The sequence below is a fragment of the Bactrocera latifrons genome, unplaced genomic scaffold, assembly GCF_001853355.1.
Source record: "Bactrocera latifrons isolate USDA-ARS-PBARC rearing strain unplaced genomic scaffold, ASM185335v1 scaffold_98, whole genome shotgun sequence".
Lineage (NCBI taxonomy): Eukaryota > Metazoa > Arthropoda > Insecta > Diptera > Tephritidae > Bactrocera > Bactrocera latifrons.
This window is the reverse complement of record NW_017537689.1, coordinates 360,189-373,941: the sequence shown is the minus strand read 5'-3', so window position 1 is coordinate 373,941 and position 13,753 is coordinate 360,189. Positions and strand designations below refer to the sequence as shown.

At 34.1% G+C, this 13,753-nt stretch overlaps 2 protein-coding genes across 3 annotated transcripts in view; one reads left to right on the top strand and one right to left on the bottom strand.

Moving 5' to 3' along the window:
* Positions 1-297: 297 nt before the first annotated feature.
* LOC108977939 (B-cell CLL/lymphoma 7 protein family member B) lies at positions 298-2,037 on the bottom strand. 2 transcript variants are annotated; one of them, XM_018947932.1, is made up of 4 exons: positions 1,945-2,027; positions 1,598-1,865; positions 1,341-1,528; positions 298-1,205 (listed from the first exon to the last, which is right to left on the bottom strand). In XM_018947932.1, the coding sequence occupies exons 2-4, from the start codon at positions 1,684-1,686 to the stop codon at positions 1,084-1,086; spliced, it is 399 nt and encodes a 132-aa protein (XP_018803477.1). In that variant the 5' UTR covers positions 1,687-1,865; positions 1,945-2,027; the 3' UTR covers positions 298-1,083. The 2 variants fall into 2 exon arrangements, with proteins under 2 accessions (XP_018803477.1, XP_018803476.1); XM_018947931.1 differs by having other exon boundaries at positions 1,598-2,037.
* Positions 2,038-2,550: 513 nt separating this feature from the next.
* LOC108977957 (palmitoyltransferase ZDHHC5-like) overlaps positions 2,551-13,753 on the top strand; it is a gene marked incomplete at its 3' end in the record, with an annotated part of 92,855 nt that continues 81,652 nt past the window's right edge. Inside the window, 1 exon segment of the mRNA XM_018947961.1 lies at positions 2,551-3,843. Coding sequence (XP_018803506.1) covers positions 3,752-3,843 — 92 coding nt within the window.

The following is a 13,753-nucleotide window of genomic DNA, read 5'->3' as shown; positions in this document are numbered from 1 at the left end:
TCTTATTTAATACTATAGGGCACTAGTCGACAAACTTTCACTTTTACTATATTTTATAAATTTTTATTGATTTTGCAATAAAAATATGAATTTAATTTTTTACTGTTAACTTAAAAGAAACTTCCAATTTTGAATCCCAAGCATCTTCAATTAAAAACTAAATTTTACATTTTTAATTCCAATTTCGCAAATTAAAATCAAAACTAAACAAAAAGAATTCGCAACCCTAGCTATAAATCGGAAAATATAAACAATTACAGTAATTACCTATTTTTTCCATGAAATTAAAACGTCATATTTTTTTCTTAGAGCAAAAATGTAATCTTTAATACAAACTTTAATAAATTAATATTGATTTATTCAACTGACAGAGACTCGAAATATGCAGGTTTTAAGTTACGTACGTGCCTTCAGACAGCCTCATTATGTTAACCGTACAATGTGCACGATCACCGCCATTGCGTGGTATTTTATTTTTGTAGGTATGTATGTTTTTATTTTATTTTTATTTAATGCGGACTTTTAATGCAATTGTCTGCTCGCACACTCATTAACTAAGAAAAAATAAAAAATAAAAAGAAAATTATACAATATAATGAAAATGTCTTCATCATAATCAACACTATTAATACGATTGTAAAAATTCTCCGTATGCACACACTCCTTCTCCCTAACACTTGCACGGAGAAAGTGTATTTTTTTTTTAATATAAATTACAAAATTTGGAGAAGGATTTCACTTAATACTAAAGTAATGATGACTAAGCTAGGCGCACATTTCATATATGTAAGTAAATTAAATTATTTAATATAATAAATTGCTTAAAATTAATTAGTTAGCAGCAGTAGCTCAGCGTAGTAGAAAATATTTGTATGCGATATTTAATTTCCACAAATACAATACTAATCTGCAGCGTACAAAATATCCATGGGAATTAATTTTGTCTATTTTTTTTTGTTTGTTTTTCCTTCAATAAGATAAATAAATTTTTCAATTCTTGAAAATTGCTTGAGTTTCGAGTGTGACTGATTGCGATTTGCAGTGGATGCGACACGAACATGTTTATTTAAGAATATATTATAATTAATCACTAGTTTTTAGTCGTTTCACTGGACCTTCACTGCCTTGCGAGTTGGAATCCTCAGAAAATGGCATGCTAGAAACAAATTCTGTGGCACCTTGGGAATCGCTAACCATAGAAAAACCTGTGAAATAGTGGTAGAAAAATTGTTTTAATGCCTAAATGTAAAATTTTTATATATAACTATTATTTATTGCAGTTAGGAAAATTAATTCGAATGCAAACATTTGAACTCATCATTTTGTGTGCTTCGACTCACAGGTGTTAGAATCTTCCGCAGTCAGACCGGCGTAGGGCGTTATTTGAGGTGGTGTTGGCGTGCCTTTCTGTGAATTTTCCTTATCACTCTTATTAACACTGCTCACTTTTTTCTTTTCTGAATTCGATATGGGCACCCATTTGTAAATTTTCATGGTTGTATCACCAATTGTAACCCATTTCTTTTCCCTATAATTTCAAATTAAGTTTCAAAATTAATTGGCACATTTTACTATTAGCTAGTGGAGGCCATCTTACCAATGTCTCACTTTTTCCACTGCATTCATAACACGTTTGATGTCATCTTTAGCTCGGCTACGAGTTTCCGCACGAACACTACGCGACATTTTCCACTATTTTATACAGTATTTAGGATAATTTGCTAATTTTTTGGTAATTAAATTGCAAGTTTTTCGAAATTTCCTGCTTTAACTTCAGCGATGTAAACAGAAAACGAAGATTCGTCGAAAATGGCCGCTAAATGCCGAGTACCACCATATGACAGCTGACCATGCCTTTAAGACGCCTGTACACAAATATTTGTTGTAGTAAACAGATGTGAGTGAATGAATGAAATACACTGTTTTAACAAAACTAATGTATACTTAATTTCTTATTGGAAGAGTGTCTATAACATTTAGTTATTTAATTAACTTTATAATATTAAGATTATTTCAGAATTTTATATTTGTTTCGCAAATTGTTTAAATTTTATACACAGGGATCTTAAGAAAATCAAGAAATCAATAACTTATACTGCTGTCAAAATTTAACGAAACAGAGTGGATGCAGTTGACTAGAAAATCAAAAGTTATGTGATTTTTAATTTGTTTATAAATTTTTAATTCTGTAATAACATTTTTTAATTATACTGGAAACATGTTAGGGAAAAATATTGTTTTATTAAATTCAGAAATTTGACAAAACAAATTTAAAAGTACTTGCTTGTGTTATTGTGTTTCTCTATGAAAAATTATTGTTTAAATATGTATTATCTGCCAATCAATTTAACATTTAAGTTTATTTATTAAATATGTTAACGAAATATTTTTAACAACCCCAATATGATAGGGAATACCACTATTATGAGTTTCTTTTCGTTCGTTCCATTTGACGATTCGTTGATTAATTTGGACATACGACAAAATGCAGCCCTACAACCTGAGTGGCAAACAAATTTGAGACTTGAGGAAATTGTACGAAAACGAGCGATCGAGCGAATGCGTGTGAATATGGAGCGTTGTGAAAATTCTTCAAATTAATAAATAAATTGTACGAAAAACGCGAACAATTTTTATATATTAATAATAACGCGCGTAGTGTGTGTAATATTTCAAATTTTGTAAGAAGAAAGCTTTTGCCTATGCGGTGGTGTCATTTTAGAATTTCTAATAGTGCTGTCAGCTGCAAGGTGTAGCGACACGGTTGAAGAAAAATTCGCTGTTGGTTGCCTAGCGCATATACGTGAAGGAAACTTCGTCCGTGGTCATTTTCAAGGAGAAACAGCAAATCCAGCTATGTGAAATTCCGACATATATTCACAAATATGTTTTTATAGTTTTATATCTTAAGAATCGTTGCCAATTGATTTGGTTTAAGGGCATAGTTAGACAATGGCAGGCGTAGACGTGAGTTAAACAGTTGGAAAATTCAATAAGCAAACGGAAAAAAAATGAAAATTGGAAGTGCATCATTTGCCATGTTTCGCAAGGGCAATGTGCGGCAATGGCATATTGCTTGAAGTGTAACGTGTAGTTGAAACGAAAGTAGTGCAAAGTGTAGAATTTAAAAAGCTGAATTCAAATACAAAATAAAAGCATTAAATATATAATATACAAAAAGTCAAGCAGAAAAAAAAAGGCGACAACCAGCGATTGACGTACGAGAATTGTTAAATAGCCGTCCGGTGAGCGCCGGACCACAAAGTGGTGTGCATAATTTTATAAACGGCGGGGTGAAGTGCAATCCGGTTAGTCGAAAAAAGTTTGTGTATATAAAAAATATAAAAAATTTTCCAATGTTAAATTTGTAAAAACGTAAAGATTTTTATACAAAAAGTAAACAAATTACAAATAAATTGATCTACTAATAAAGAGATCAAAAAGTGTGTATGCAGCTCTTCCTAAATGAAATTTTCTCTCCTTTATATTAACTCATCCAAAAAATTTTCTGGCATAATTTAAGCACCATCTAAACAAATCACATTGGAAAGCGCCGTCTTTAGCTTTGTTATTGTGTCTAAAGTGTTTTTACTAGCGTATATTTATATGCCACCTTGCGCTTCCAATTTTTCTACTGCAACAATTGCCGCTTTACTTAAAATCAACAGCTGTTACCTCATAACTCCTCTATAATTTCAATCAAAGTAAAACGGGTGGGGAAAAATAATAATTCTATTAGTTTAGTAACAGAATGCCCAAATGCGACATGAAGACTCGCTACATTCCTGCTACATTTGCCTGGATCCTATTGCTGTCCACGACGTTTCTTTTCTTTTTCTATCCGTAAGTATCATGTTACAATTAATTATTTAATTATTATGTATATTTTAAATATTCATTACGTTACATTCCTATGTGTTCTTTTTTATGTTATGAATATTCATTTATTCAATTAATCACAACAGTTAAATTGATAATTTTTTTTACGAATTTGCAAAAATTAGCAACTTTCAAAACAGTTTTGTTCAGATAAACAAATAGGTTCGCATTTCCGAAAGTAATTACTTTTATACCTAAAATATATACATATACAAATATAAATTATCAGCGAGACGAGCTGAGTCGAGTTAGTAATTTTTGTATGGCGCGAACTAGGTCCCCCTGTTATTGAGATCTAAAATGTTCACACATTGTTTTCTCCCAAAGAAGTCTCTTGTTTGTCAGAACTGATCAATCATTCAATTATGAAAACTCTGCTAATTTAACAAAATTTCGAGAAATTTTTATATGAATCATTGCTTAAGACACCGCTATAATATCTGGAAATTATAAGGAAACTTAATTTTTTTATTCTAGCACTGGCGTAACAAGAGTTAACTCCTGTTTTATATTATTTTATTTACATACATATGACTACGCCAATTAAGAAGAAGATATAAAATAATTAATTATACTAAAACATTTTTGCAGATAAGTAGGGCATATTTACATAATAAAAATTTGGATATTTCACTAATTAAGTTATGTAAACACAACTTGCTAATTAGCGACGATACAGTAGTATACATACACATTATTATTTAATAAATGCTCATGATATGTATTTTCACTATAACCTATGTATATACATACACATATATAAAAGTATATACACATGGTAAATAGATCGATATAGCAAATATTTACACCGTCTTGAAAACAAAAAAATAAAAAACAAAAATTTTATTTGTAAAAGTTTGTCTGCCTCCTCATTATCATTTATATTCAATACTCCGCATAGTAAATAAAACTGTATGGCGGCATATACTCGTAAAATAATTACATCTGTATATGTGTATGTATACACTCGATTTTGCTTAATGTGTCGTTATTTTGGCGCAGCCAAAACGTCGTCTTTGTAATCATCAATAGAAATGAAAATAAAACAAGCCATAAATAACAAAGAAAAGACAGCCAGTGTCTGCTGCTACTAAAGTGGTATGATTTTGGGTGTAACTGCTGTAGTAAAAGCCAACATGTGAATGGGTATAAGAGATAATAAAATATATCAAGTGCAGTACGCACTTTCTGCTTTCACATTGCTATATTTGTTCAACTGCTGCATCAAGCCACGTCTGCGCGTTCCAGCGTGCGAAGAAACAGACAGTCTGCGTGTCTGTCTGCTTATGTTTGGCCGTAAAAGGCACAAAAGGAGTGGAGTATCTTGCTTTGGCATCCGGCTAATGGCCATATGTGGCAGAAGAAAAACACTAAGTTATGGAGTATGTGCATTGAGAAACCGTTATATGCGCTAAATTAACTTTGCAGTATTTGCTAAGTAATATTTGCAAAGCGCTTAATTCCTAAAAGTTACAAATGTCATTAAAATTTCAAAACATAAATTTATTCATTCTTTACTCATATTTTATAAATATGTGGTTTTGTTGTTGTTGTTGTAACRGCGAAATTCTGCCGAGTTGACAGTCCTTGGCCGGATAAAAATCCGGGTCCGTTCCGGTTTTCGCAGACCCGACTGTCGTGGGAACGGACAGGTTTTAGTTTAATATTGGTAAGTTCAATCATAATATTACCGCCTCTTAGAAACTTGAAGAAGCCCTTCCTTAATTACGCCGACGACATAAGACAATACGCTGACCACACTTCGAACCATTAACTTCAGACATGCGCTGACCGCCATTCACAGTGGAGCCATAAACGCCTTCACCGACTCCCTATCAATAAATGGCATACTTGGAGTCAAACCTTCACTCGTCACAGAGGACGAGCGTGAGTTGCCCCGTTCCCACGACAGTCGGATCTGAGTAACCGGAACGAACCGGATTTTTATCCAGCCAAAGACTGCCAACTCGGCAGAACTCTACCGCTACAACAACAACAGAACAAGTAACCGCTAAAATCGAGAGTTTTCGTTGCGTAGCTTCGTTCTGGATACTGCAGCAGGTTAAACTCCTATTTGTCCAGAATCCACCACGACATAACAAATATATGAATTTCCAGCATGCAACGAGTCCCCGCATGTCCAGCTAATTGTACACATCTGACACCCCTCTTCCTATGGTCCGACTTCGTCGAAACAACACGTTTCCTGGGCCTACCGTTAACCTCGTTAACAACTTATCTGAACCTTGACGCCTTACGGGGTATAAATAACCGTTACAACAACAACAACAAATCGATCGGTCAAAATCCTGCCTTCATATGGTATATTTTGCATTGGTGAAGATTAGCGTTTTTTACTCATATCTCTACATATTCGTATGCTTAACATATCAGCAGTTGCATTAGAAAAATTCCGTCTGAAATCTTAAACTATTTTAGCTGTGATTAATAGCCACCCAACCAAAGTCAACTATTTATATATACACTGATACACTCATACAAACTTATGTATATACATACGTAAGAATGATAGCAGATTTTCACTACAATAGTAACTAAAAATACTCGACTTGGTACTATATTTTATCTCGCTTCGCTAGACATTGCATGGAGTCATTATCACGGGTTTATTGTAACATTGCTTTTGCCGGGGTATTTATCAAGCATGTTTTGTTTTATTATTTTATATACTACGTATTATATATATGTATATATGTATATGAAAGTTCTCGGGAACCGCATTTTTGAGTTAGCACAAATATACAGTAGCGGACAGTGAAATTCGGACAACTAAAAAATCATAGTTTTTCTTTATTGTTTTAGTGGAATGTTTAAATTTTTAAACAATAATATATATTTAATACATTAATATTAAGTCAGTAAAGTGGTTTGCACTTATATAATTAGTTTTAATTTTAATTAATTTTAGATATTTTATCATTTTGGTAACTAGCAATATAAACAGTGATAATTTTTTTTAATTTTGATTTTATAGTTTTAGTTAAAAGGAATATTAATATATACAAAAACACTCTTTTTAGTATTTTCAAACCTCCTTTGTTTTTTATAACGGCTTTTATACGCTCGGTCATTGAATTTATGAGTTTTTTATTGTTGCTGCTACAATACCGTTTCCAATATCGTTATACCACGCTTTTTCGAGAATTCCATCCAACTCTGTTAAATTCTTTGGTCTCTTCTGTGCTACCTGCGCCTTCATTATAAACCAAAGGTTCTCAATAGGATTGAGATCCGGACTGTTACCTGGCCACTCCAAAGTCGAGAACCCAATTTTTGATAAATAATTCTTCACCTTAAGAAAAAAGGATAAGTAAAAAATTTTTAATTAAAATTATAGCAATAAACTCTAGTTGTACAAAAAAATGAATACTTACTATTTTGGCATAATGGCAGGGCGCAAAGTCATCCTAAAAATAAGAACATCCGCTCGTTATAATTGGTTTTCCACTGAATGTGTTAAATTTCTTTCAAGTATCTCCTGATACTTATTCCCATTAACGATTTCTTCTATTAGGGCTAGATGCCCAAGGCCATAGGAGGAAAAGCAACTACAGGCCATTCGGCTGCCTCTCTGTTACACAGTTTTTAAACACATTCGTCCTTAAACCGCTCACCAGTTTTCCTTCTCACGTAGCATATACCTTCGCTGCAGAAAATGTTAAATTTGGACTCATCTGAGAAGATTACATTTCGCCAATCAAGTTGAGTCCAATTTTGATGTTCCTTTGCCCATCGTAAACGGTTATGACGCTTTTTTGAGGTTAAAAGTGGTTATTTACGGCCCGACGAGCGTTCAAATCAACCTCTTGAAGTCTTCGGCGAACAGTTCTTGCGCTAACTTCCATACCGACATCTTCGAAGAACTTTACTTTAATGTCCTCAGCAGTTTTAAAGCGATCCCTCAAGCTGATAAGTTCTATAACCCGAACTTCGCTAGAACTTGCTTCTTCTTTGCTCCAGAGGCAGTTTTTCTCTTAACAGACCTGGTTTTATCGAAATTTTTTAGAAATTCTTCGATGGAAGACTTGCTCAAACCAACTCTATCACTAATTTCCCGAATGGTCAGATTTTCTTTTCGCTAAATCAAAATATTACGTTTTTTCAAATCGAACATTTTTTTTTTTTTTAATTTGGCATATTTTAGCTTTAACGAAGCACGACTATTGAAGAAAAAAACTAAAAGTTATAAAACGTGTGCAGAGGACTAATTTATGTGAAAGAATAAACCTTTCCGCAGAAAATTACACTTGTCGGTTATCGTGTTTTAAATACAAACCGACGGGTGGTCCGGATTTCACTGTCCGCTACTGTATATGTAACATTCCATATTTATCTGAAACTTTGCCTTATCTGCTTTTCACTGCATAGGTTTACTTTTCTTTATTATTTTCTTGCTTCTTGCTAGTTCTTACATAATTTTCTCAACTATTTCGCGCACTGAAAACTTTTTGTTTTATTATTATTTTTATGCCCTTTTTGGATTAAATAATCATCAGTTTATCGCTCATAATATAACTATTTACCCACTGAGGAAGTTGTAAGATATGTAATGAAAATAACTTCCACCAGTGTAACATAACGAGGGACCCCAGATGCTCACGGCGTAGTCTTGCCAAAGCGGAGCACAAGAGAGCGGAGCACAAGAGATGCTCATTATCTTACAATCTCTTCTATCGAGTACCAATAGGAATTTTGAGTACTTCCGATCTACCGTTTTGTACACCATGCTCTCTACCATGCTTCTGTCCAGATTGTCGTAGTAACAATGCATGGGGTTAAAAAAGTTGATCACATTTTCCGTTATTAGCCGTACATCATCTTGGCAATCTCGTTCACCATTTCGTTGCCCTCGATGCCTTTGTAGTCCGGCATACAGTAGAAGTAAAGTTACCTGCTTTTGGCAACACTTTTCATTGCTGCCCTACTTCCCATGACTCTTCTGGCCGATATGCGATACGAGGTTACTGTTTTGTTGACTCTGGAATTGTCTGCAGATGCATTAGAGGACAGCTCCGCGGCTTTCGCAATACCAAATAAATCAGCTTGAAATATACTGCAGTGGTCTGGCAACTTAAAAGAATGTCTTATGCCTAACTATAGATAGTATACTTCCGCACCAACTCCATCGTAATTCCGTATAAATGTTTAGAGTGTTGCGCGTTGCTAACATACCTTTATGCAAATAATCTATCTTTATATTTTCTTTGGACCTTTTTTCCCAGCTGAAAAATGGAATGGAATCATGTAGTCGGTGTTTGCCCAACTGCCATTACCCAACGAGCTATGCCCGAAGGTTTTATTTGTGAATTCTTCTGCAGCCAGTAGTCGNTGAACCCTTTCCATTGGCTTGCGGTGTGGATTTCTGTACGCCTCTCCACCATACTACTGCACCGTACACCAAATTGGTCTTATCTTAGCTGTGAAGCGCCAATCTATGAGAGAGGTGGAGAGCCCAATGGTTGTGCCGACCATCCGCCTACATGCTGGCTTTTATCACTCTATCTTCCACGTTGTGCTGCCACAACAGTTTGCTGTCCACGACTACCCCAAGTGCTTAGTGCGGAAGGTATTTTGTGCTTCCTTGTGAACACAAGCAGATACTTTTTCTTCGGGTTCAACCCCAGACCTGCTTGCTATACCCAATTCTGGACTGTGTTGTATATATACATACACATAAAGAGTGATCCATTTCTAGTTTCCTACTTTCTTAAAGAAAAACACAGAAACTTCAAATGGGGAATGCTTATTATTATTCGAAAGAACATTTTTTGACATTTATTTTTTGAAGAATATAGTATATACCTTTCAAATGTTGGTCGCGGCTACGTCCCAAATGGTCCAACCATTGAGATACATTTCAATGACTCCACCGACCCTCAAATCACAACACAGCGTTTTTTCTGGATGAAATGGCAGGTCTTGTCTAGCTCAAAAACGAGGCGATGTGGTACATTTGGTCGAATATTATCCAATAATGAATGCTGGGGCTAAAGATGTTTGATCGTGTTGCGAATAGTATGCTCAGTAGATCGAATCAAGATATATTTAAGAAATGCACCCTTGAAGGGTATTTATTATAGCTTCAATACAGCCGAAGTAAGCATTTTTTCTGTGTTTTGTTTTTTTCCTTTCATATATGTACAAACTGACAATATAACGTCAAAAGTTCCTTCCCATTTACGCACATGCCATTTTATACAAAACCGTCTGTCTATTCTAAACATTTAGGCAACAAAAAATACTAATATTAATTTTTATTACCGTCAGTTATTTCATTACTACTAAGTTAAATACGTGCTTCAGATGTTAGAGCAGCACCTGTCCATCTAGTTGCACACACATACGCCGAAAACATTATTTTCATTTACTCAACATGTCTGTATGTATGTGGAACTGATTCACTCTGATCCACTTTATGTAAATAGTAAAACATTTAATTATACTCGTGTTGATTACTATCCGGATAAGTGCATATTTATACATATATACATATATATAATTATGAAGCGTACAGTGGGGCAAAGTGGCAAACATAAAAATACAATAAATTTAAGTCAACGACGCTAAAAAAACAACAATAAAATTAAAAGTGCACGACAATATTAAAAATACATGTATACATATTTACGAAGCATGTTTGAGTGTGTGCGGTATATTTTTTGCCGATTAACCATTGTTAAGCAAGACAAACGATAACATGACTACAACTATGTTAATTGTTGACTGCTTTGTTATAGCAACAGTAGCAAAATATGAGAGTAACAGTCATGTTTACAAACCAAAAAATAAAATAAATTCACAAATCAAAATGAAAAATAAAAATTTAACATTTTTGCTTGAAATGTCAACAGCAATAATAACCGCAAACAAAAAGAGATTTTTTTTGTGAAAATTTTTTCCTTTTGTGCTTTGCCCAACAGCAGCTTGAGTTCGCTTGTGCTCGTGTACATATGGTTGTATGCTCAGTCGGTTGAAATGTTAGATAGTGAATCAGCTAACAAACTGGCCGACAACTGCCACAATCTGGGCACAATCCATGCCACACATATTTATTTATTTATTGGGGAAATAATGGAAATCGAAACCATGGCAAAAGCATTTGCTCTACCTACAAACAAGCAGACATACAAAAATATGCCCGTAGAACAGAAACAGAAAACAGTAACTGTTACAATAACAGAAGTGACTAAAGCAGTTACAATAACACTGCGAAACAATAACAAATGTAATAAAATCTGAAAAATCAATTACAGAGAAAATGGCGAATTACAAACAAGGCGTAGATGCATAAAGTATTAATGTGCATGTACGTGTACGTATGTAAATCGAATCGGCAAATAGAAGTGGCAAGTGCAATAATTATTATTAATTATACTAAGTAAATATTAAACTTAAAATTATTGACGTAATTGAAAGGGCTACGAAAAAGCATTTAACAAATACATTAAACATTAAATGTATTTAAATACTTGTATATTTGCGGTTCCGGTAGGTTTGAATGAAAAATTATTTGTTGACAGGCATGTCCTTCAATAAACTTTTATTTACCGGTGTAAAAATTTAGTCTCTTTCGAAAAAGTTTGTGAACGGTGATTTTTTCTGAAAATATGTTTATGTGTACCAAAACAACAATAACAAGCAAAAACATTTTGAAATTTTTGGCAAAACTTATTTTAAACTCGGCCTTGCGACGCCATTTCTGGTTACCCTTCGGAAGAAAGATGCTCCCGGGTTGGCCGGATAACTCCTTACAAGAGCGTCTAAAGAGTTTAAAGTGTAAAACTACGTATTTCAGTTGAAACCTAAACTTAGAACTTGGACGAAGTAGCAAAAACAACTGAAAATTGGGTTTTTCGCAGACATTTTTACAAAAGAATTACAATTTCGCGGTATTCTTTTTTCAAATAGTTGTAATCGAAAAAATGGGGTCCAAGTCTTTAAGAATTGTATCTCAAAGACCTGTGCAAAATTTCAAGAAGATCGATTAGGTGGTTCTCAAGAAATCTTGCCAATCGGCTTCAAAAACATAGTATCGAGAAAAACGCGTTCAAAGACGGCACCTAGCCTAGTTAGCCCCGAAATTTTCAAGACTATATCCCCGAAACTATTACTCGAATCAAGTTGAAAATTTAGGACAATATTATAAATTTGTTGTAGCATTTAACAGGACAATAAAAAACTCTTAAACCATGTAACCCCTTAATAGGGACTCCAATGTTTCCTTTTGGGTGTTATAAACGCAGTGGCAAACATAATATACACTGTTCAAGGTATAAATATGCAGTGATTACATCACTAACAAGGTTTATTTGCGAATTTGATCCATCAATGAAAAATATTTGATCGATTCGGTTTCTACGCGCAGCTAAAATGGTCTAGTCCGAGTTCGGTTTTTATATGCCTAACTATAGATAGTATACTTCCGCACCAACTCCATCGTAATTCTGTATAAATGTTTAGAGTGTTGCGCGTTGCTAACATATCTTTATGCAAGTAATATATCTTTATATTTTCTTTGGACCTTTTTTCCCAGCTGAAAAATGGAATGGAATCATGTAGTCGGTGTTTGCCCAACTGCCATTACCCAACGAGCTATGCCCGAAKGTTTTATTTGTGAATTCTTCTGCAGCCAGTAGTCGTTGCGCCGATTTTCAGCGAAGTGGTCTATAGGCGGCAGATTTAGAACCATTCTAAGAGCCGCCGCTGTAGTTGTTCTTAAAGCTMCTGTTATACACAGCGACGCGAGCTTYTGAACCCTTTCCATTGGCTTGCGGTGTGGATTTCTGTACGCCTCTCCACCATACTACTGCACCGTACACCGAATTCTTCTTATATTAGCTGTGTAGCGCCAATCTATGAGAGAGGTGGAGAGCCCCCTGGTTGTGCCGACCATCCGCCTACATGCTGGCTTTTATCACTCTTTCTTCCACGTTGTGTTGCCACAACAGTTTGCAGCTAAAATGGACTAGTCCGAGTTCGGTTTTTACAATAATTTCAGCAGTACCCTCCTCAGTGTTAAAAATCCGCTTTCAGGAAAGCTAAAGAAATGAGAGTGGTAGTTCTTCAAGGTATTTGGATATTATTTGCAAACTGATTTCCATAAAAAATAGTATTGCTTGGAAATTTGCAGAAATTTCATTACTTTCGCAACTACTTTAAAGTGAAAAAAATTGTATATTCAAAATTAAAGCGTTACTTCATCATTACAGCAGATATTTTTTTATATTTAATATATAGATAATCAATTCATAATCTAAACTAAACTATTTCAAAGAAAAATTAAGCTGCTTTTTAATTCTAAATAATTTCATTAAGACGATTTTGAGTGTTCCTTAACATATGTTTATATATATGTACCTATTTCATCAGAAATCTAAAGGGAGACTAAACCCATATATATCTTATCAAAATTACATACACAACTGTCAAATGACTAATACTCCTACAGTTCCATAGTAGAAGCACACATTCATATAATCCAAAGTGAAGTCGAATTTCCCAATACTGATAAGAATTTAGTTTCATTTTTGTTGTATTATTTCATTTTGCTATAATGACCGCAACTAAATTGTTCCTACATTTCCTTTGTCTCATGCGGGCAGTCAGCGCCTGAACCGATGACTAAACCAAACAGTAAGAAATTAGTACTGAACGGCAAGAGTGTGTCCATAAAACAATTAAAACAAACAAAAACAAAAAACAAAGAAATTGAAAAGCAAATAAAACATATCATGCTTACTCGGCTGTCAAGTGAACAGAACGCGAAAATTGCCAAACCAAATAAATGTATGTATGTATATATGTAAGCATGCACGTGGACACATTTGCGCCCAGCAACAAAGCCTAAAAGCCA

What these genes read in the sequence shown, in the direction of transcription:
- LOC108977939 (XM_018947931.1), bottom strand. Translation starts at nt 1,686, where the DNA reads ATGTCGCGTAGTGTTCGTGCGGAAACTCGTAGCCGAGCTAAAGATGAC. An exon ending in GTGGAAAAAGTGAGACATTG is followed by an intron (nt 1,529 to 1,597) that starts GTAAGATGGCCT and finishes TTGAAATTATAG; the next exon opens with GGAAAAGAAATGGGTTACAA. An exon ending in TGCGGAAGATTCTAACACCT is followed by an intron (nt 1,206 to 1,340) that starts GTGAGTCGAAGC and finishes ACTATTTCACAG; the next exon opens with GTTTTTCTATGGTTAGCGAT.